We start from the raw sequence: 22,484 nt of genomic DNA, 5'->3' as shown, positions 1-22,484 counted from the left end.
AACCATGTTTAGCTGTACAGTATTATATTCACTCCACATTCCAAACATTTAAAAGTTGCTCAACACAACTAAGTTACATGCAAAATTAAAACTTTCAATTTTCCAGTTTTAATCATAGAAATATTGTAAATCTGAATGAGGTAAAGGTTCTTAGCTAAGAGTTTTCTCTTAAAACCTATTCACAAAGCTGCTGAGACAAACTTTTACTAAGGAATAGACTGAAGTCTTAAGCTAAGAGTAAAGGTCATTGCAAACTGAGTCCGAAATTCGCATGCGAAACTTTCGGACTCAGTGTGCAAAGGCCTTAAGGGTGGGGTTGACCTTGTTGCTATGGAGTATACAAATGTTGCATTAGCGATTTAATCAAATATTGTAATATTTTTTAATAAAAAAAGGTTTTAAAATACAAATGTTGCATTATTCAAATAAATATTTTTTAATAAAAATGTTGCCATAGTCAAAATAAAATGTTGCCATATTGTAGCCATAAAGGTTTTAAAATGTAGGCTAAGTGTCACTAATTAAACTAGTATATATGGTTAATTGTCCACCTCTTGGATGTCTGCATCTCAAGAGAATGCAGAATTCAAGCGACAAAATATGTTTTATAAACAAAGTTTGGGAGAAACACATTCAAACATTCTTTCTAATCAGCTCGAGAGGAGGAATATATACACAGACGAGAGCCGACTCGCCTATAGTTACTTAAACAGTTTTCTGTGTCCCTCCGCCAACCCGCTCCTCACTCTCGGCTGGGGATACGGGGAGAACTTTGGGTTTGGGCTAAATTCCAAGCTCGGAGCCCTCGATCCCCTTGGACAGCACACCAAATACGCTTATTACATATATATTTTTTACTCTATTCAATCATTTGTAAGTGTGAACTCATGCAAACCATTGCCACAGGTAATCAAACAATATTTATTTATTTGTTAAAGATTTATTTTTGGCGTCTCATTGTAGATTCAAATCTATAAATCAAAATGTATTGCATTTATGAAGAAAAGGTTTAGCACCCAAGGCTCTATTGCTATTGCCTCAATGGTGTACAGTGTCTTTGGATGGATTAGGTGTGATTTGGTCTTAGTGACTTAGGAGTCCTCTTGACTACTCCTAACGTTTCACAGACTTAGGAGCTAGATTTAGCGCTAAAATGCTTTGTGAAATACTCTTAGGGCAAAAATTTAGGAGTCCTAAAATTAGGACTGACACGCCCATTATTTTTAAGAGTTTCTCCTAAATCGGCAAGTTAGGAGCTACTTTTAGCCTTAAGATGTTTTGTGAATACGGCCCCTGATTAATATCAGGTCACCCAAAACCCAATTCAGACAAGCTAAAACAGCTTTTACTCATTTGGTTTTTAAAGGTGCCCTCGAATGAAAAATTGAATTTATCTTGGCATTGTTAAATAACAAGAGTTCAGTACATGGAAATGACATACAGTGAGTCTCAAACTCCATTGTTTCCTCCTTTTTATATAAATCTCATTTGTTTAAAAGACCTCCGAAGAACAGGCGAATCTCAACATAACACCGACTGTTACGTAACAGTTGGGATCATTAATATGTATGACCCCAATATTTGCATATGCCAGCTCATGTTCAAGGCATTACACAAGGGCAGCCAGTATTAAAGTCTGGATCTGTGCACAGCTGAATCAACAGACTAGGTAAGCAAGCAAGAACAATAGCGAAAAATGGCAGATGGAGCAATAATAACTGACATGATCCATGATAACATGATATTTTTAGTGATATTTGTAAACTGTCTTTCTAAATGTTTCGTTAGCATGTTGCTAATGTACTGTTAAATGTGGTTAAAGTTACCATCGGTTATTACTGTATTCGCGGAGACAAGAGAGCCGTCGCTATTTTCATTTTTAAACACTTGCAGTCTGTATAATGCATAAACACAACTTCATTCTTTATAAATCTCTCCAACAGAGTAGCATTAGCTGTTAGCCACAGAGCACTATCAAACTCATTCAAAATCAGAAGTAAACAATATAACAGTATACAATACTCACATAATCCGACGCATGCATGCCGCATGCATGACGAACACTTTGTAAAGATCCATTTTGAGGGTTATATTAGCTGTGTGAACTTTGTTAAGGCACTGTTCAAGGCAAGCGCGAGCTCTGTGGGCGTGGACCACGGGATTTAAAGGGGCCGCAGCATAAAATCGGTGCGTTTATAATGATGCCCCAAAATAGGCAGTTAAAAAATAATAATAAAAAAAAATCTATGGGGTATTTTGATCTGAAACTTCACAGACACATTCAGGGGACACCTTAGACTTATATTACATCTTTGAAAAACATAATCTAGGGCACCTTTAATCTCCTCCATGAGAGACTCAAGGTCGGTGCCCCTCCCAGGTGAAGCTCATTAACTCTCGCGCCGTTCCCTCATGGCTCTTGCCCGCCCTGGTCGCCACACTCACTTATTCACCAATGCAGTAAGAATTGCATTGTTTAAATGTATGATTTGTAAACATATGCAAACTAGGTAATGGAATTTATGTCAAATCTCGATAACTGTCCATTTATATTATTAATATATTTGCTGATTTTATTTAATCTACATTTTGTGAAATTACAAAATATACTCACCCTGGAAGTCCACAACTATGTGCATTGGAAAATATTTTATTTTAAAGTAAATAAAACTTTTACCCCACAGTCATTTATAAACTGGCCTATTATGAACCACTGGAAATAAGAAATGACAGATATATGTACAGCAAAGAATAATATAACAAAAAATCAAGAAATAAAACGCCTGTGTCCCCCACACACACACAAAAAAAAAACATATATCTTGGATGCTTTGAGTAAATATTTTATTTTTATAACAATAAGCCAACTACATATATATAGTGAAAAAATGAACTACATGATCATTTTGCTATTATTTCTTGAAAATATTTTTATATTTTATTTATCAGACTGATAGAGCCACTATACTGTGCATTCCTAATGCAAACATCTAAAAGTTTAATTGAAGAGAAAGAAATTAGTTGAAGAAACTCAAAAAAAAAAAAAAAAAAAAAAAAAATCCATGATTTTATGCTCGAGTCAAAATTTATGGGGTTTTTGAGGAATTTAAGTGAAACTGTTAAATGTTAACACACCATGCAAAAACCTGTCTTCAGCCACGCCTGCTACCTCTGGGAATGGGCAAATAGTTTCACGCCCCCCCACCTTAGGCAATTCATCCATCTAGTCCCACCCCCATTTATCCACATAAAAGGAACAAGGGTCGTCTTCTCCTCACTCATCCACTCACTCATTCTCCAGGCCAGAGTAGAGAACGACAGCAAGACTCCTTCAAAATGATGTCTTCTTCTTCTTCCACCCGCACCTACATGTCCTCAGGAGGATCTTCTCGCTTATCTGTCTTCCGGTGGCAGGAGCTGGTCGTGTCTCAGCCATGCGTGCTGGTAGCGTGTATGGGGGAGCAGGAGGAACCGGTGTCCGTATCTCCAGTGCCTCTGCTTCTCGTTCCTTCTCTGCTGGAGGTGGCTGGCTTTGGAGGTGGTGCTGGTTTCAACCTGGCTGATGCCATTGACGTGTCTGCAAATGAGAAAGCCACCATGCAAAACCTCAATGACCGTCTGGCCTCCTACCTGGAGAAGGTGCGCTCCCTTGAGAAGGCTAATGCTGATCTTGAGCTGAAGATCCGCCAGTTCCTGGACAAGAAGGCGGGCCCCTCTGCTCATGATTACAGCGCCTATTTCGTCACTATCAGTGACCTCCAGGCCAAGGTACGAGACATAACTATCATTCAAGTCAATCATTAAACCACCTTCAGATAAAAATTATCCAGTTTCCTCATTTGCAAAGCATATATTCAAATAATGTGAAATACAATATTTCTCAAGTATGTAACTTCAGGAGATATCTAAAATTTGTCTATTTTTATTCATTTTCCTCTTGAAGATTCTGCATGCTACTGGTGTAAACGGAGGCATCTACTTGAGCATTGACAATGCCAAGCTGGCTGCAGATGACTTCAGAGTCAAGTAAGTGACTAGCAAAATAACAAACAGCACTTCCAACATCTATAAAAATCTCAAAAGCATTTATATCAGTTTCTTTTTTTGTGCAGATATGAGAATGAGCTGAGCATGAGGCAGTCTGTAGAGGCAGACATTGCTGGGCTGAGAAGGGTGCTGGATGAGCTGACAATGACCAGATCTGATCTGGAGTTGCAGATTGAGGGTCTGAGAGAAGAGCTGATCTTCCTCAAGAAGAATCATGAGGAGGTAAGTTGGTTCACACTCTTCAATAAACAAGTAATTCCTCTAAATGAAGCAAATGCTCAGTGGTTTGTTATTGCATCTTTAGGAACTCTTGGCAATCCGTGCCCAGATGAGCGGACAGGTCAATGTAGAGGTTGACGCAGCACCACAGGAAGACCTGACAAAGATCATGGCTGAAATCCGTGAGCATTATGAGGCTGTTGCTAATAAGAATCGCAAGGATCTTGAGGCTTGGTTCCAGTCCAAGGTAAAAATCAGATGTTTTTAAAGAAAGAGCAGCATTATAATCAAAACCAAAAAAGACTTACACAACTGCTTTGCTATGGATTGTCTTTTATAGACTGAAGCCCTTAACAAGGAAGTTGCTGTCAGCACAGAAACCCTTCAAATATCCAGATCTGAAATCACAGAGGTTAAACGCACGCTCCAGGGTCTTGAAATCGAGCTACAGTCACAACTCAGTATGGTAAGAGAGTATTAATGTTTTGTCATTACATTGCGTAAAAAACACAGAATAAATAATTTCCTCACCCAAACAGAAAGCGTCGTTGGAAGGCACTTTGGCAGACACACAGGCCCGCTATTCCGCCATGTTGTCCGGCTACCAGTTCCAGGTGACCAGCCTGGAACAGCAACTGGTGCAACTTCGTGCCGATCTGGAACGTCAAAGGCATGAGTATCAGATCCTACTGGACATCAAGACCAGACTTGAGATGGAGATCGCAGAGTACAGAAGACTTCTGGATGGAGAGACTGCTAGGTATGACAACTACAACTCAAAATCTCTAAAGAACAGCATTTAGATTAAACAGTAGTGTCAAAATTTCTCAGTGAGCAGCCATGAATTATTGCAACAAACAAAATTAAAGTGGGATGGAAATATCTGTCTGGCATTTCTGTAATGTAATTTTGTGTTTCTACTTCTGCAGCCTCTCAAGCTCAAGCACAAGCACAACTACACGCAAAGTGGTAACCATTGTTGAAGAGATGGTGGACGGCAAAGTGGTCAGCTCATCTTCGCAGGCTACAAGCCAGATCGTGTCTGACCAAAAGACCTCTTGAGCAGCAAAAATCTACCTCAGAGTGATTAAAAAATACCAATAAACTGGTCTAACTCTGCATTTCTTGTGTTTGTCTTATTTTCTTCTTCTTCTTTTTTGTTTTGATATCATATTTTTTCAGAATGTGAAAATGTATACAAAAGGCATTCAAATTAAAAAACAGATCAGCCAGTATTAGCTTAGTTGTGGTTTAAAACATTAGAATAAGAAAAAAGGAATAACAGCTAACTCAAAGACCCAATTACATTGAATTGACATAAGCTTGTAAAGTTTGCAGGGTCAAACCCTAAAGGGTCATCACCTGTGTGACCTTGAGCAAAGGACATAACCCCAGGTAGCTAGGCCAGCACCAACAACACTTTTGAAATTTTCCTAATTAAACAAACCCGATTAAAAAATGTGCCTCCAGAACTGGAGTTGGAAAACTATGCAGGTATGCTGCTGTAGGGACAGTCACTGTCCCTACAGCAGCATACCTGCATAGTTTCTGGACATTGCCTCCTGTTGGTCAAAAGGTGTAAAGTGGGGTTAACTCTGCACCTATAACATAATAAGAGACACTCAGAACTCAGAGCAAAATCTAATAATCATCACTTGAGAATTAGTTCTACTATATTAGGAATTTATAAAATCATTATTATTATTTTTTAGAATGAAACAATATTAGATACTAAACATGTTTAGCTGTACAGTATTATATTCACTCCACATTCCAAACATTTAAAAGTTGCTCAACACAACTTAGTTACATGCAAAATTAAAACTTTCAATTTAAATAAAATCCAATCCCTCACAATAAATCTGATTAATATCAGGTCACCCAAAACCCAATTCAGACAAGCTAAAACTGCTTTTAATCATTTGGTTTTTAATCTAGCTCACTTATTCACCAATGCAGTAAGAATTGCATTGTTTAAATGTATGATTTTTAAATAATAATAATAATAATAATAATAATTTTAAAAATATAAAACATATACAAACTAGGTAATGGAATTTATGTCAATATGATAACTGACCATTTATATTATTAATATATTTGCTGATTTTATTTAATCTACATTTTGTGAAATTACAAAATATACCTTGGAAGTCCACATCTGTACATGCTTCAAATGACACCAACCAATATGTGCAGTGGAAAATATTTTAAAGTAAATAAAACTTCTACCCCACAGTCATTTATAAACTGGCCTATTATGAACCACTGGAAATAAGAAATGACAGATATATGTACAGCAAAGAATAATATAACAAAAAATCAAGATATAAAATGCCTGTGTCCCACACACAAAAAAAATCTTGGATGCTTTGAGTAAATATTTTATTTTTATAACAATAGGCCAACTACATATAAAGTGGGGTCCCATGATCATTTGGCTATTTTTTCTTGAAAATATTTAAATATATTTTTATATTTTATTTATCAGACTGATAGAGCCACTATACTGTGCATTCCTAATGCAAACATCTAAAGTTTAATTGAAGAGAAAGAAATTAATTAATTTAAAGAAACTCAAAAAAAAAAATCCATGATTTATGCTTGAGTCAAAATTTAAGGGGTTTTTGAGGAATTTAAGTGAAACTGTTAAATGTTAACACACCATGTAAAAACCTGTCTTCAGCCACGCCTGCTACCTCGGGGAATGGGCAAATAGTTTCACGCCCCCCCACCTTAGCCAATTCACCCATCAAGTCCCACCCTCATTTGTCCACATAAAAGGAACAAGGGTCGTCTTCTCCTCACTCATCCACTCGCTCATTCTCCAGCCAGAGTAGAGAACGACAGCAAGACTCCTTCAAAATGATGTCTTCTTCTTCTTCCACCCGCACCTACATGTCCTCAGGAGGATCTTCTCGCTTATCTGTCTCTGGTGGTGGAGGTGGTCGTGTCTCAGCCATGCGTGCTGGTAGCGTGTATGGGGGAGCAGGAGGAACCGGTGTCCGTATCTCCAGTGCTTCTGCTTCTCGTTCCTTCTCTGCTGGAGGTGCTGGCTTTGGAGGTGGTGCTGGTTTCAACCTGGCTGATGCCATTGACGTGTCTGCAAATGAGAAAGCCACCATGCAAAACCTCAATGACCGTCTGGCCTCCTACCTGGAGAAGGTGCGCTCCCTGGAGAAGGCTAATGCTGATCTTGAGCTGAAGATCCGCCAGTTCCTGGACAGCAAGGCGGGCCCCTCTGCTCGTGATTACAGCGCCTATTTCGTCACTATCACTGACCTCCAGGCCAAGGTACGAGACGTAACTATAGAACATATTATTCAAGTCAAAATTATCCAGTTTTCAATATCCCATGTTTCTTCATTTGCAAAGCATATATTGAAAGCATGTAAAAAAATGCCAAATTTCTCAAGCATGTAACTTTTTTTATTTATTCATTTTCCTCTTGAAGATTCTGCATGCTACTGGTGTAAACGGAGGCATCTACTTGAGCATTGACAATGCCAAGCTGGCTGCAGATGACTTCAGAGTCAAGTAAGTGACTAGCAAAATAACAAACAGCACTTCCAACAACTATAAAAAGCTCAAAAGCATTTATATCAGTTTCTTTTTTTTGTGCAGATATGAGAATGAGCTGAGCATGAGGCAGTCTGTAGAGGCAGACATTGCTGGGCTGAGAAGGGTGCTGGATGAGCTGACAATGACAAGATCTGATCTGGAGTTGCAGATTGAGGGTCTGAGAGAAGAGCTGATCTTCCTCAAGAAGAATCATGAGGAGGTAAGTTGGTTCACACTCATCAATAAACAAGTAATTCCTCTAAATGAAGCAAATGCTCAGTGGTTTGTTATTGCATCTTTAGGAACTCTTGGCAGCACGTGCCCAGATGAGCGGACAGGTCAATGTAGAGGTTGACGCAGCACCACAGGAAGACCTGACAAAGATCATGGCTGAAATCCGTGAGCATTATGAGGCCATTGCTAATAAGAATCGCAAGGATCTTGAGGCTTGGTTCCAGTCCAAGGTAAAAATCAGATGTTTTTAAAGAAAGTGCAACCTTATAATCAAAGCCAACAAAAGACTTACCTGACTGATTTGCTATGGATTGTCTTTTATAGAGCGAAGCCCTTAACAAGGAAGTTGCTGTCAGCACAGAAACACTTCAAACATCCAGATCTGAAATCACAGAGGTTAAACGCACGCTCCAGGGTCTTGAAATCGAGCTACAGTCACAACTCAGTATGGTAAGAGAGTATTAATGTTTTGTCATTACATTGCGTAAAAAACACAGAATAAATAATTTCCTCACCCAAACAGAAAGTGTCGTTGGAAGGCACTTTGGCAGACACACAGGCCCGCTATTCCGCCATGTTGTCCGGCTACCAGTTCCAGGTGACCAGCCTGGAACAGCAACTGGTGCAACTTCGTGCCGATCTGGAGCGTCAAGGTCATGAGTATCAGATCCTTCTGGACATCAAGACCAGACTGGAGATGGAGATTGCAGAGTACAGAAGACTTCTGGATGGAGAGACTGCTAGGTATGACAACTACAACTCAAAATCTCTAAAGAACAGCATTTAGATTAAACAGTAATGTCAAAATTTCTCAGTGAGCAGCCATGAATTATTGCAACAAACAAAATTAAAGTGGGATGGAAATATCTGTCTGGCATTTCTGTAATGTAATTTTATGTTTCTACTTCTGCAGCCTCTCAAGCACAAGCAAAAGCTCAAGCACAAGCACAACTACACGCAAAGTGGTAACCATTGTTGAAGAGGTGGTGGACGGCAAAGTGGTCAGCTCATCTTCGCAGGCTACAAGCCAGACCGTGTCTGAACAAAAGACCTCTTGAGCAGAAAAATCTACCTCAGAGTGATTAAAAAATACCAATAAACTGGTCTAACTCTGAATTTCTTGTGTTTGTCTTATTTTATTCTGTTTTGTTTTAATATATTTTGTCAAAATGTGAAAATGTAGACAAAAGGCAAATTTAAAAAAAACAAAAAAAAAAAAAAAAAAACAGCTGGTATTAGCCTAGTTGTGGTATAAAACATTAGAATTAGAAAAATGGTATAACAGCTAACTGAGAGACCCAAATGCATGGCTGTTCTCACAAAAACTGAAATGACAAAACACTGCCGTTCCAATAAATTAAATACATTAAAGCAGGTTAAAGTTCATTTTTAATGAATATATCCATTTACAAATATAAGCAAAATATTTATCCTATACAACCAGCTATTAAAATAATTAAATAAATCTCTCTATGGCACGCATACAACCATTTGAATGCATTTAAAAGAGGCTGGTAGCCTACATCTAGGCTAAAACATTATTTGACATTATATTATTAGGTCATTCACACTTTATTACACCATGGGGGCCAAGTAGCAAAGCAAATACACATTACACTATGTGTCTGTTCACGTACAACCTGACAGACAACTCTTTACCCCTTCAAAACACCAGTCACTTTTCATTCTTGACCTTACTGACACTTCCTTGGGCGCTCTTTTGAGATGTGCAGAGTTATTTGCCTCATGACTTTAGTTTAAAGGGTGAGGTAACAACACAAAGTTGACTGATTGTTATTTCAAATATAGCCTATTATCTCGCCTGCGGCATAAATAAATAAAGTACTTTAGTGTTAAAGTATTCAAGTATTGTGAATGTCACAACGCAGACACATTTCTACACAGCCTTGTCATACTGCAAATCTGAATGTTAAGGAATCTTTTTCTCCGCAGCAGTCTCAAACTCTGTAGAACATCTCTACACACTTTATCCGAAACCACTGTCTTCATCTGGATTTTTGTTCGAGTATTCAATCATTGTGGAACTGCTGTTACCCAAAATTATTTTAACTTCATCGCGTCCAAAGTTTGGAGTCAGCTCTTCCAAGTTAAACCTGGGAAAGATTTCTAGTAGGCTTACTCTAGTCATACGTGTTTTCAATTATAGATTTTAACTCCATTAATATGATGATATCGCAATATCTTGACAAAATGTTATAAATTGTGGTGAAGTAAAGTGTCTCACCTCTCTCCCTCAGAAAACCGCGCCATTCTTGTCACGCTCGCGCGCTCTTGTGGTCGAGCACGCAATCGACGCTACCAAACAAACAGCCAGTGTTTGTACATCAAATTTACTTTTCTAAGGAATTTGACTAAATATTGCCATAAAACGGATATTTCTGGGATTCAGAGAAGCGAATTTCTTGTTAAGGTGACTCGTTTGCTTTAGATAGGCTAACTGTGTCGACAAACATAAATGGTAACACTTTAGAATACTGATCCTTCATTAATGAATAACTACACAGGAACAAATGAATAATGCATTATTAACAGTCTAGTAACTACTATTAACTAACAATAAACTCTGATTAATGAATTAGTACGTTATAGTGCTCAGTTGAAGATAGTAGTTCAATATTAGCTAATCAGTAACTGTTTTTTCATACAGGGGCGGTTTCTTCATTAGGGCAATAGGGCGACGCACCACCAAAGTGAGAAAAGTGACGGATTTTTCAATCACATTCAACCACAGAGTTACGCTAGCTGTTTTAGTAGTTCTTAGTAGTTCTCTGGTAGGTATGAAAAAACAGTAGTTACTGATTAGCTAATAGCAACTGAACTACCACCTTCAACTGAGCACTATTACCTACTTACTAATTCATTCATCAGAGTTTATTGTTAGTTAATAGTAGTTACTAGAGTGTTAATAATGCATTATTCATTTGTTCCTGTGTAGTTATTCATTAATGAAGGATCAGTATTCTAAAGTGTTGCCACATATTTTTATTTTAACACTGTTAGATTACAAGTTTTTGTACAACTGAGGGTCATGTAAATATAAAGAATCTCATTTCCCCCTCTTTTTAAGAAAGATGGCATCAGTATTATTCAGAAACCTGTTGCTGTGGTGCATTAATGACAATGGTGATGAACAATTTTTCTTTTTAATCTTCAATCAATTGGTGACTTATGAAAATGTTGTTAGACTACCATTATTTAAAACTTTGAATTACATTAAAAAAGTAAACTTTATTATGGGGTAGTAGCCTATAGCATTTTGAGAGTGAACATTGTTGGCAGCAGAGAAACATTTTTTTGCTTGCTGAATATATGCAAATTAGGGAGAGGTCAAATACCACAGTAAATTCCTGCAGCTCAAGCATGCTAAACTCTTAACTTTTGAAAGGAACACACTTACCATGTCCATTAATGAACAGAAAATTTGGTAAATGAGAATAGGATATTAATTTATCTTTATAATCTGATTTTGAGTTTTAAAACATAAACGGTACACACACATTTATATTAAACATAGTTATACATATTAAATAGAATTATTAGCCCAATCTTATTGTAAAGTAATATTTGTACAAAGCTCATATCAAATTCTCAATATAACAATGTGAGAACTAAAGGCAAACAAAAAATAAATGATAAAATGTATCATGAATCTCTTTTTACGCAGATGTCTATCCTCAGCTCAACAGCCTAAGGGAGGAATTTGATATGTTAAGCTAAACCTGCGGGAAACATCCTGCTGCTCTGTCTAGTGCACAAAGGTACATGCACAAACATGAAAAGTTTAAAACAATCCACTTTTACCTCTTAGTGCCCCTTTATAGTAAAATTCTTACATAATAAGTTGCTGTAGGCAAATCTTCAAATGTCAATGAGATCAGCATAGTTCTGTGAAGCTTCACATCTTACCCAGTTACATCTTTTTACACTTTGATAGTTATTCTGAAGTCACACTTGCTTCTTCTTTCATGGCTAGATTACTTGTACGATGCAGCTTGTGTTCAAATTCTGCAGTGAGCTTTTCGTGGCTCAGATTTTAGAGTAACAAGCAGTAAAAATTTAAATGAGAGTTAGTTTGCCCAAAAATGAAAATTCTGTCATAATTTACTCACCCTCAACTTCCAAACCTGTATGAATTTCTTTCTTCTGCTGAACACAAAAGATGATATTTTGAAGAATGTCGGAAACCAAAAAGTTGATACTATGGAAGTCAATGGGGCCATCAACTGTTTGGTTACCCATGTTCTTCAAAATAACTTCTTTTGTGTTTTGCAGAAGAAAGAAACAACTTGAGGGTGAGTAAATTTTGACAGAATTTCCATTTTTGAGGTGAACTATCCCTTTAAGGGTGGTCTAGAATATTCAAGGGTTTTAGAGCATAAGGGGCTTTACTGTGAAACCAGCAGTGAAAAACAAGAAACGTCCACAAATGTCTGAACATGTACAGAGCTCTCATCTGAGAAAAGTTTAGAGGGGGTATGCAAGCTTCTATCTTACTTGAGGGGGTGATCAATCAGCAAACTTTATGTCTAGCGTCTCTTTTCACTTAAGATGATTTAAGCTGACAGAGTTTCTTGCTGTCAGCAAATGTTTGATGGAAATAAGGTTACAATGTCTTTTCTTGTCAGCTTCACCAGCACATAAAAGGACCCTGAGTTTCTCCACTGTACTCACTCTCCAGGCAGAGCAGAGTAAGACCACAAACCACCGTCCACATGGCTACCACCTTCTCCAGCGGCAGCTTTGTTTCCAGCAGGTCCTCAATGGGCTCCTCACGATTCTCTGCTTCAGGTGGAGGAGGTGGCCGAATCAGCGCCATTAGGGCTGGCAGCGTGTACGGGGGTGCAGGAGGTTCAGGGGTCCGTATCTCCAGTGCTTCTCGCTCCATGTCCGCAGCAGGGTCAGGTGGTGGCTTTGGCTTTGGAGGTGGATTTGGTGCTGCAGGAGGGGCTGGTGGAGGATTCGGTGGGGGATTTGGAGCTGCATCAGGTGGAGGATTCAGTGTCTCTGGAGGAGCAGATGACAGTGTCATTGGCAATGAGAAGTTCACCATGCAGAATCTCAACGACCGTCTGGCTACTTACCTAGGGAAAGTCCACTCCCTTGAAAAGGCCAATGCTGACCTTGAGTTGAAGATACGCCAATTCCTTGAGAGCAAAATCTCTCCTACAGGTGGTGCTCGTGACTGCTCAGCCTTCCAGGCTACTATCAGTGACATCCAGGCTAAAGTAAGTATAGTATAGGTAGATTCTTTGTGGCTACTGTTATAGGAAAATTGCATAACCTAATAATCTTTATTCACTATATAACATGTAAACAAACAAACTTTTTGGGGGTTTTCTTCTCAGATCTTGGGTGCCATGCAGGTAAAGAACACAGTCCACCTCAGCATTGACAATGCCAGCTTGGCTGCAGATGATTTCAGAATGAAGTAATTATATTTATTTTGTTTTATTTTTCATTAAATAAATACATTTTATCAAATATGTGCTGTCTAAATGTACATTTGTTCCTTTTTATTTGACAGATATGAGAACGAGCTGGCAATGCGTCAGTCTGTGGAGGCCGACATCTCAGGGTTAAAGAGTGTTCTTAGTGAGCTCATCATGAACAATAAAGACCTCAATCTGCAGATTGAAGGGCTCAATGAGGAGCTGGTCTACATGAAGAAGAATCACAAGGAGGTAAATTATTTCAAAGCTGTTATATTCGAAATCATTTCGAAGCTGTTCATAATGGAGCAGAGCAAACCACAAGATTTATGCTAAAACTGTTCCAGTTAAACTTTTTAGACAGACCTGAGCTCAAGATGTCACTGTTTTGTAACATATTTTCATACTGTGGTAGATTTTTCCCTACGCACCTGACTTAGTTAAACCTGGGTGTCCCTGACACCATAAACAAATAAACCTGGGTGTCCCTGACACCATCAACCAATAAACCTGGGTGTCCCTGACACCATAAGACCAATAAATTTATACTCTACTGAGCGTACTTCAGTACCTGTTCGAGTCGGCCGACGTCTCGGCCTGTTTTGGGGGCCTATCACCTGATATTAAGCTCTTTAGTGCTCCCCACCGGCACTATCACCTGATAATAAGCTCTTTAGTGCTCCTCACCACTAAACACTATCACTATAGTATAGAAAAAGATCTCTAGTGCTTAGGTTTGCTGCAGCCTAAAAACCAAACAGACTCCAGTCTATGCCTCAGAATATGCTTTAATCACGGCCGGGAGAGTTCTCATCATTCCAGAGAATCTCTCTCCGAACAAAGGAATACAACAGGTTTTATAGGATTTCATAGTCAGCATGGCATGATCTATTACTCATTATCATCAGTCTCAATATGATTAGTTTAGATTTAAGAAAAACATCTCAGTTCCTCTGTCCCGCTTACTGCCGGAGTAAATTTAGATTAGAACAACTGAATCACAAGATCATCAAAAAATGTCTCAGGGTTAATAGTTCAGATTACTCAATAGGTTAAGACAACCTCTCAAAGACTATTTTTTATCCCCAGAAGGATGCTGTCTAGCCAGCACAGCAGAATGTTTCTGAATCACAACACTCAGTCCTAATGACTGTTTCTCTATTTCTAAGTTAGATTATTGTTATTATTAGGCCTGTAGAAGAAAAGAAATGTTAGTTCATTATTAATTAGTTCAAAAATTCCATCACAATACCAAGACATTTGAAGTCAAGAATAAACAGGTGATGATGGGAAGATATTTTACAATGGACATCTAAAAATTATATATGATCTATCTTCAGGACCTCTTGACCACACATGATCAGATGAGCGGACAGGTCAGCGTGGAAGTTGATGCCGCACCACAGGAAGACCTCATCAAAATTCTAGCTGAGATGCGTGAGCACTATGAGACCGTCGTAGCCAAGAGCCAGAGAGACCTTGAAGGCTGGTTCCAGCAGAAGGTTGGTTCAGTCCAGAACCTGACTCATGCAGTCTAGGTGGCCAGCTCAAAAATGTTGGAAATAAAATAATAAAGCTGGTCCAAATAATAGTTAATGAAAGAAAAGCAAAACATCTATACTGAAATTAAAACAACATTTTGATAACTGATCAGATCTTGCAAAGACAAAAACATTAGCACAGCTACCTCTATGTTGGGTTTATACAAGCATTAAATTAAACATTTTTTTAAAAACTACTTTTTTTAAAAACTATTTTGCAGTCTGAGACCTTGAAACAAGAGGTTGTAACAAGCACAGAGACCTTGCAAACTTCGAAAACCGAGGTCAACACAGTGAAGAGCACAGTTCAGTCACTGGAGATTGAGCTTCAGTCCCTCCTTGCCATGGTGAGTATTTGTAGAAGAAATGAAATGTTTGTAAAAACATTACAAACTCATACATTAACTGATCAAATTATACTGTAAGGCTCGTCGCTTTCCATTGTCAATTACTGTTGTTTCTTGTTGTGTGTCCTCAATCTGGCAACCTGCATGAGCATCGAGTCCAATATTTCGATTTTAGACTGCAGTACCTAGTTCAACCTCTAGCTGTCAATATTACATAGTGTATGAATGTCAGTGCATTAGATATAAAATTCTCAAAACCAAGTGCTGCCATTTACTTAAAGGATTAGTTCACTTTAAAATGAAAATTATCCCAAGCTTTACTCACCGTCAAGCCATCCTGTATATGATTTCTTTCTGATGAACACAATCGGAGTTATATTAATAAATATCCTGACGCATCCAAGCTTTATAATGGCAGTGAATGGACCAACGAGTATGAAGCTAGAAAATGTGCATCCAACCATCATAAACTTACTCCACACGGCCCAGGGGGGTTAATAAAGTAAAATATCTAGCTTCCAATTCAACTTACGAAGGAAGTGTAAAAGTCTCACAGTTCAAAATGCTTATGCTACGTCTAACGACTTCTGTATTCAAATGTGACGCTTTATACGTAAGTTGAATATGGAAGGCGGTCTGACGGAAGCTAGATATTTAGGGCCCGAGCACCGATGGTGTGAGGACCCTATTGGAATTGCTCAGCCAATTCTTCTTCTTCTCCAAAATGAATCGCATTTTTGAGGGCCTAAACATTCTCAAAAACTCATGCAACTTTGCACACGCGTCAGAAGTGGTGAAAATTTACATCTGATATGGGTTTCAGAATTAGGTGTGGCAATATGGCTCGATAGCTACAAAATTTTGGCAGTTTTTGCCATTTCCACATGTTGTACTTAACGAACTCCTCCTAGAGCTTTAATCAGATCAACATCATATTTGGTCAGTCTAATCTAAAGGCCTTTGAGACGTTAAATTGCGAAGATCTAGAGTTTTCGCTGAAAGGCGTGTTCGTGGCGGCCTGGCAAAGTTCGATGTTTCGCCATGAAACAGAAACTTGTTGTAACTCGGGCATACAATGTCTGATCTGCCCCAAACTTCACATGTTTTATTAGAGTCCTGACCTGAAGACATCTATATGACAATATTCAGTTACAGTCATAGCGCCACCTGGGGGCAACAGGAAATGACATGTTTTACACTGTGATTAACTCCTCATAGAGATTAAACCAGATCAACATCATATATGGCCAGTCTAATCTTAAGGCCTTTGAGATGTTAAATTGCAAAGATCTTGAGTTTTTGTTGAAGGGCATGTCCGTGGTGACCGACAAAGTCTGATGTTTCGCCATGTAAGGTGAATCACTTTTTTGAGGGCCGAAACATACTCAAAAACTCATGAAACTTTGCAGATGTGTCAGAAGTGGTGAAAATTTACGTCTGATATGGGTTTCAGAATTAAGAGTGGCAAAATGGCTCCATAGCGCCACCTAAAAAAGTTCAACGAAGTGCCCCTGACACTACGTTTCACGTACAGGTATGTAATTTGGTACACACATCTAACAGCCCAATACCTACAAAAAAGTGTCTTGGAGTGAAATCTGAAAACCAACAGGAAGTCAGATATTTTGAATTTTCTTTGCAAAATTTGTGCAGTTTTTGCCATTTCCAGACGTTGTACTTTAATGAACTCCTCCTAGAGCTTTAATCAGATCAACATCATATTTGGTCAGTCTAATCTAAAGGCCATTGTGACGTTAAATTGCGAAGATCTAGAGTTTTCGCTGAAAGGCGTGTCCGTGGCGGCCTGGCAAAGTTCGATGTTTTGCCATGAAACAGGAAGTTGTTGTAACTCGGGCATACAATGTCTGATCTGCCCCAAACTTCACATGTTTTATTAGAGTCCTGGCCTGAAGACATCTTCATAACAATATTCAGTTACAATCATAGCGCCACCTGCAGGCAACAGGAAATGACATGTTTTACACTGGGATTAACTCCTCATAGAGATTTAACCAGATCAACATCAAATGTCTAATCTTAAGACCTTAGCAATGATAAATATCAAAGATCTTGAGTTTTCGTTGAAGGGCGTGTCCGTGGTGGCCTGACAAAGTCTGATGTTTCGCCATGAAAGAGGAAGCTGTTGTAACCAAGGTTATTATAGTTTTGCATTTTTCATTAGTTTTTATTTTTATTTCGTTTTGACTTTTTGTTTTCAAATTCAGTTTAGTTTTAATTAGTTTTTAAAGTGGGTTTGCTAGTTTAGTTTAGTTTTTATTTTTTGAAAATGCTTAGTTTTAGTTTAGTTTTTATTAGTTTTAGTGTTAGTTTTAGTCTTTTTTTGTAATTTGGGTTATTTGTCAGGGGCAAGATTCAAAAAGGTCAGAAAAAGTATTGTGTAATAATAACTCAACAAAAACATCATGCAATTTTAGAAAATATTCATTCAAAAATAAAACCAGTACATAAAATGTACATATGGGCACAAATATGTAAACAGTCTCAACACTCCGCAGTAAGTGCAAAATGTGTAAGTGACGTGTACCAGTAAAAAACCTAAAGAGCCAACAGACTAAAGAAGACATACATGAACCGCATGTATTCAACCCATTTTTAAGCCACAACAAGACATTTCTGTCAGATTGTCAGGGAGCTCAATCTGACAAAAGAACATGACAAATAACAAAAAAAAAAAAAAAAACCTTTAAATACAGCTTTTCAATTTTTTTAGTGTGTGTGTGACACCTTCAGAAAATTGCCAAAAAATCTACCAAAAATCTACACATCTTCTATACAGAATTCACACCCTATACAAGTACCACAGCTGTACAATTTTCACACCCTATAACAGTTACTAAATTTACAAAAGCCTACTCGTCTGGATTGAAGCAGCAAACATTCAGTGTAAAGGCAAATTCACACCGCACCGACAAAAGCCAACAAACTCGTCTGTTGGAGTTTGTTGGATCGGTGTGATAACCCTGATACCCGACGTTGGTCTGAGTCGGTTTTCACCAGACTGAACATGTTTAATCGGCGTTAGTTTGGTAGTCTGAGCATCCAACAAACGGCAACCAACTCTGACCTAATCTGACCTGACTACGAACCGTTGCCATGACGATGAGGCAAGTCCCCTGCAAAGACAGCTTGTTTGATCGCGCCCGCGCCTCACGCACACACAACAGAGCAGCGGAAATGTGACACTGCAGCTTCGTTATAAAAAATAAAATACAGTTAAAAAAAATGAAAACATACAAAAGGTACAATAGTCCATAGTGCAATCCTTGCCATTCAGCAAGAGCACGTTAAGAGAGGTAACGTTAACCACCATGAGCAACGCAGGTTTACCTTCAGTGACACTAAAACTCTGTAAACTTGATTTTTTTTCCTCACAGTAATTTTCATTTTGGGTGAACTATGCAAACACATTTGGATTGAAGCAGCAAACATTCAGTGTAAGAGTAAACAAATTACATTATTTAATATTTGAATCACAGCTTATATAGTGTTTTGACATCGACAACCCAAGTGCATTTTACCTCAAACTTGCGACTAGTTAACTTGCTATAGTAGCAATCGCTTCTCGCGTCGACATTAACACGCTGACAAAGTTATATTCAGAATTAAAAATATTTTTATACCACTTTTTAATGTGCGTTTGTGTAAAGGTGTTCACGAGATACCAACCTTTAGCGAACTTGCTTTCAAAGTCGAACACTCGTTATGGAGACGCGGCGTGCACTGACGGGAGGGGCTGTGTATGTGCGCGCGCGCGCGTGTATGTGAGAGACGCAGGGAAAGGAAATGCAGCTGAACGTTATTTGCTCTATGAACAACATTGATAAAGACGAAAACTAAGGACATCTATAATTTTATTTTATTTTAGTTAGTTTTGCCAAACACACATTGCAGTTTTAGTTAGTTATCGTTTTTTTGTAATGCCTCGTTTTTATTTTATTTCAGTTAACGACAATGTTTTTTCCCACCTAGTTTTCGTTTTTTCGTTCGTTTTCGTTAACGATTATAACCTTGGTTGTAACTCAGGCATACTATGTCTGATCTGCTCCAAACTTCACATGTGTGATAAGAGTCCTGGCCTAAAGACATCTATATGCCAAAATTTAGTTAGCCATAGCGCCACCTGCTGGCAACAGGAAATAGCATGCTTTACACTGTAATTCACTACCAGATTCACATTTCATTATGCCACGAAGTACCAAACATGCTAGAAACACGTTAAATCATGCAGCACTTGGCTGAGTGCTAATTTATGCGATTAACGCCACTAAAGAAACAGGAAGTTGTTGTAACTCAGGCATACAATGTCCAATCTGCTCCAAACTTCACATGTTCGATAAAAGTCCTGGCCTGAAGACATCAACATAGCAATATTCAGTTACGGTCAAAGCGCCATCTGTTGACAGCAGGAAGTGTGGCATTTCGAAATGACTTTGGCATAATTCTCCTGTATTCACTTGCTTACATGCATGTTGCCCACTGTTCACTGTTTTCCTGAGGCCAAAGGGTGGCGGTGAGCCCGGGTGCGAGGGCCCTTTCATCGCTGCTTGCAGCTTGAATTACATATGGATTTTTTTTTTTTTTTTTACACAAATGCATTGCTTCACTTCAGAAGGCCTTTATTAACCCGGAGCCATGTGGAGTACGTTTATGATGGATGGATGCACTTTCTTGAGCTTCATACTCATTGGTCCCGTTCACTGCCATTATAAAGCTTGGATGCATCAGGATATTTATTAATATACCTTCAATTGATTAAAGTGAACTAATCCTTTAAGCATTATTTCACATAAAATAAATGTATTATGTCTAAATGATAAAACCATTGAAAAGTAAGATAGAAGGTATTTTGACACTTTCTGGTTATCAAACTTTATAGAAAATATACAATTTTGGCCATTGCAAACATGTGTTTTTCTCATTATCCCTACCTCACAGAAATCATCCATGGAAAGCACCCTGAGTGAGACTCAGAATCGCTACTCGATGCAGCTGTCTGGCTACCAGGCACAGGTGAGAGCTCCTAAAGCTAAGAATCTCATAAATCTTACAGACAGAACTCTCACTGTAGGCAGCTCATTAATAAGGCTTTAAAATGACCTGTGTTGGGGTTAAAAGTTCTGTCTTCTCCCCTCGGGCTTGTAGGTGAGTGGAATGGAGGGCCAACTGGTGCAGCTCCGCAGCGATCTGGAGCGCCAAAGTCAAGAGTACCAGATGCTTCTGGACATCAAGACCAGACTAGAACTGGAGATTGCAGAGTACAGAAGACTGCTGGATGCAGAGGCCAGCGGCAGGTAAATCACAGAACATGTTTATATAGACATCAACAAGTACATGCTCTGCTCCATATTGGAATATTCTTGCATAACATGCAGACTGAGAAACATACATTCTTTTCCTGCTATTCTCTACAACAACTAAAACAACAAAAAAACAATTTAATGAACTTGTTAATTCTTTATTCATTGGACGATAGATAGATAGATAGATAGATAGATAGATAGATAGATAGATAGATAGATAGATAGATAGAAAGAAAGAAAGAAAGAAAGCAAGCTATGCTTGAAATACTACATCTGTAGTACAAATTTCAGGTTTAACTAGTTGCTTTTTTTTTGTTTCCAAACAGCCTGGCCATCTCAGTCAACTCCGGCTCCAGCTCCTCCTCCAACTCCATCACTACCACCAAAACAGCAGTGATCACTGTTGTGGAAGAGGTGGTTGATGGTGGGACAGTAATTTCTTCCTCTTCAACATCCCTTGTTAAGTGAAGCACACCAGACTCATGTCGGTTGGAGAATATACCTCCTATCAAGCTGTCAAAATGTGGTGATGGTTTGTGAGCATTTACAACAATAAAAATAAACAAAATGTGTGTGGTTATGTCATCTATTGTATATAGGTGCAATTTAGAAAGTGACCAAAACAAATGCAAAGAGAGCACAGCATTTTAAAGTGTTAGTTCACCCACAACTGAAAATGATTCCATAATTTACTCACCCTCAAGCCATCCTAGGTGTATACGACTTTCTTCTTTCAGTCACAGTCACAGTTATATTAAAAAATATTCTGGCTCTTCCACGCTTTATAATGGTAATGGATTTTGAAGCCCAAAAAAGTGCATCCATCCATCCATCATAAGAGGAATCCATATGGCTCCATCGGGTTAACAAAGGCCTTCTGAAGTGAAGCGATGCATTTTTGTAAGAAAAAATATCCATATTTATAACTTTATAAACCATAATGTCGGGTAGAATGTAGGAGTATCCTAAGCTTAGACGCCTCTCACAGTTCAAAAAAATAGGGCTGGGCAACAATCTCAAGCTCCTCTTCTCTTATATCGAAATCCACTGACATTTCTCGTTTTAGACTTCTAATTCATGACGGGTGATTTGTTTTGCTCTATCCTCTGCAATTCCGCGTTCGTCAATATGTCATGCATCGGGTCGGAGGTCATTCTTCAGCCGGAACTTGACTCTCATATGGCTGTTGCCGAAAGCCAGTGATTATAGTTTATAAAGTTATAAATATGAATATTTTTCTTAGAAAAAAATGCATCGCTTCACTTTAGAAGGCCTTTATTAACCCCCAATCGTGATCGACTGGTAGATCTTTATCACTGTCCCAGTAGCTAATAATAGAAAATAATAGAAATATGAGTACAAAAATACATTACATTTCTCCAGTGCCTGTACTGTATTTTTGTATTTATTTCTCTGTTATTTTCGGGAGCTATTGGGACAGTGATAAAGGTAAATAGCCCACATCATGCCTGAGTCTGTAAACGGCCATTAACAAAAGGCCAGAGACACTGAAGATGGACGCGAAGAGGAGAAAAAAACAACCTGCAGCAACAGTACAAAAGTAGCCCAATTGACCCTTCGCCGGGAGTTTGATTGACAAGCGATCTAACCAATCAGAACGCCGCATCCGCCATTTTGTCCAACAAAGTAGCCAGTAGTTAGAAGATTAACCTCGGTGGAGTTAAACTTGAAAAATTGTGTATATTGACTTCTCTACGCGTTTGAAACAACATCCATTCTTATGTTCATTCATGTTTATTTGAC

The 22,484-nt window shown here is 38.4% G+C and overlaps 2 protein-coding genes and 1 pseudogene across 2 annotated transcripts; all 3 read left to right on the top strand.

Moving 5' to 3' along the window:
* Positions 1 to 3,321: 3,321 nt before the first annotated feature.
* Positions 3,322 to 5,385, top strand: LOC125275775 (annotated as a pseudogene).
* A 1,676-nt stretch (positions 5,386 to 7,061) lies between these two features.
* On the top strand, positions 7,062 to 9,177 carry LOC125275774 (keratin, type I cytoskeletal 13-like). The gene is made up of 7 exons (XM_048203037.1): positions 7,062 to 7,560; positions 7,721 to 7,803; positions 7,891 to 8,047; positions 8,130 to 8,291; positions 8,386 to 8,511; positions 8,585 to 8,805; positions 8,975 to 9,177. The coding sequence occupies exons 1-7, from the start codon at positions 7,132 to 7,134 to the stop codon at positions 9,117 to 9,119; spliced, it is 1,323 nt and encodes a 440-aa protein (XP_048058994.1). The 5' UTR covers positions 7,062 to 7,131; the 3' UTR covers positions 9,120 to 9,177.
* Positions 9,178 to 12,671: 3,494 nt separating this feature from the next.
* Positions 12,672 to 21,292, top strand: krtt1c19e (keratin type 1 c19e). The gene is made up of 8 exons (XM_048203032.1): positions 12,672 to 13,307; positions 13,428 to 13,510; positions 13,607 to 13,763; positions 14,852 to 15,013; positions 15,274 to 15,399; positions 20,356 to 20,430; positions 20,563 to 20,711; positions 21,047 to 21,292. Exons 1-8 carry the CDS (start codon positions 12,795 to 12,797, stop codon positions 21,186 to 21,188), a joined length of 1,407 nt encoding a protein of 468 aa, XP_048058989.1. The 5' UTR covers positions 12,672 to 12,794; the 3' UTR covers positions 21,189 to 21,292.
* The last annotated feature ends 1,192 nt before the right edge of the window (positions 21,293 to 22,484 follow it).

This window comes from Megalobrama amblycephala, linkage group LG9, assembly GCF_018812025.1.
Source record: "Megalobrama amblycephala isolate DHTTF-2021 linkage group LG9, ASM1881202v1, whole genome shotgun sequence".
In the NCBI taxonomy this organism is placed as follows: Eukaryota; Metazoa; Chordata; class Actinopteri; order Cypriniformes; family Xenocyprididae; genus Megalobrama; species Megalobrama amblycephala.
Note: the sequence above shows the minus strand (reverse complement) of the source record. Positions and strands in the feature narration are given on the sequence as shown.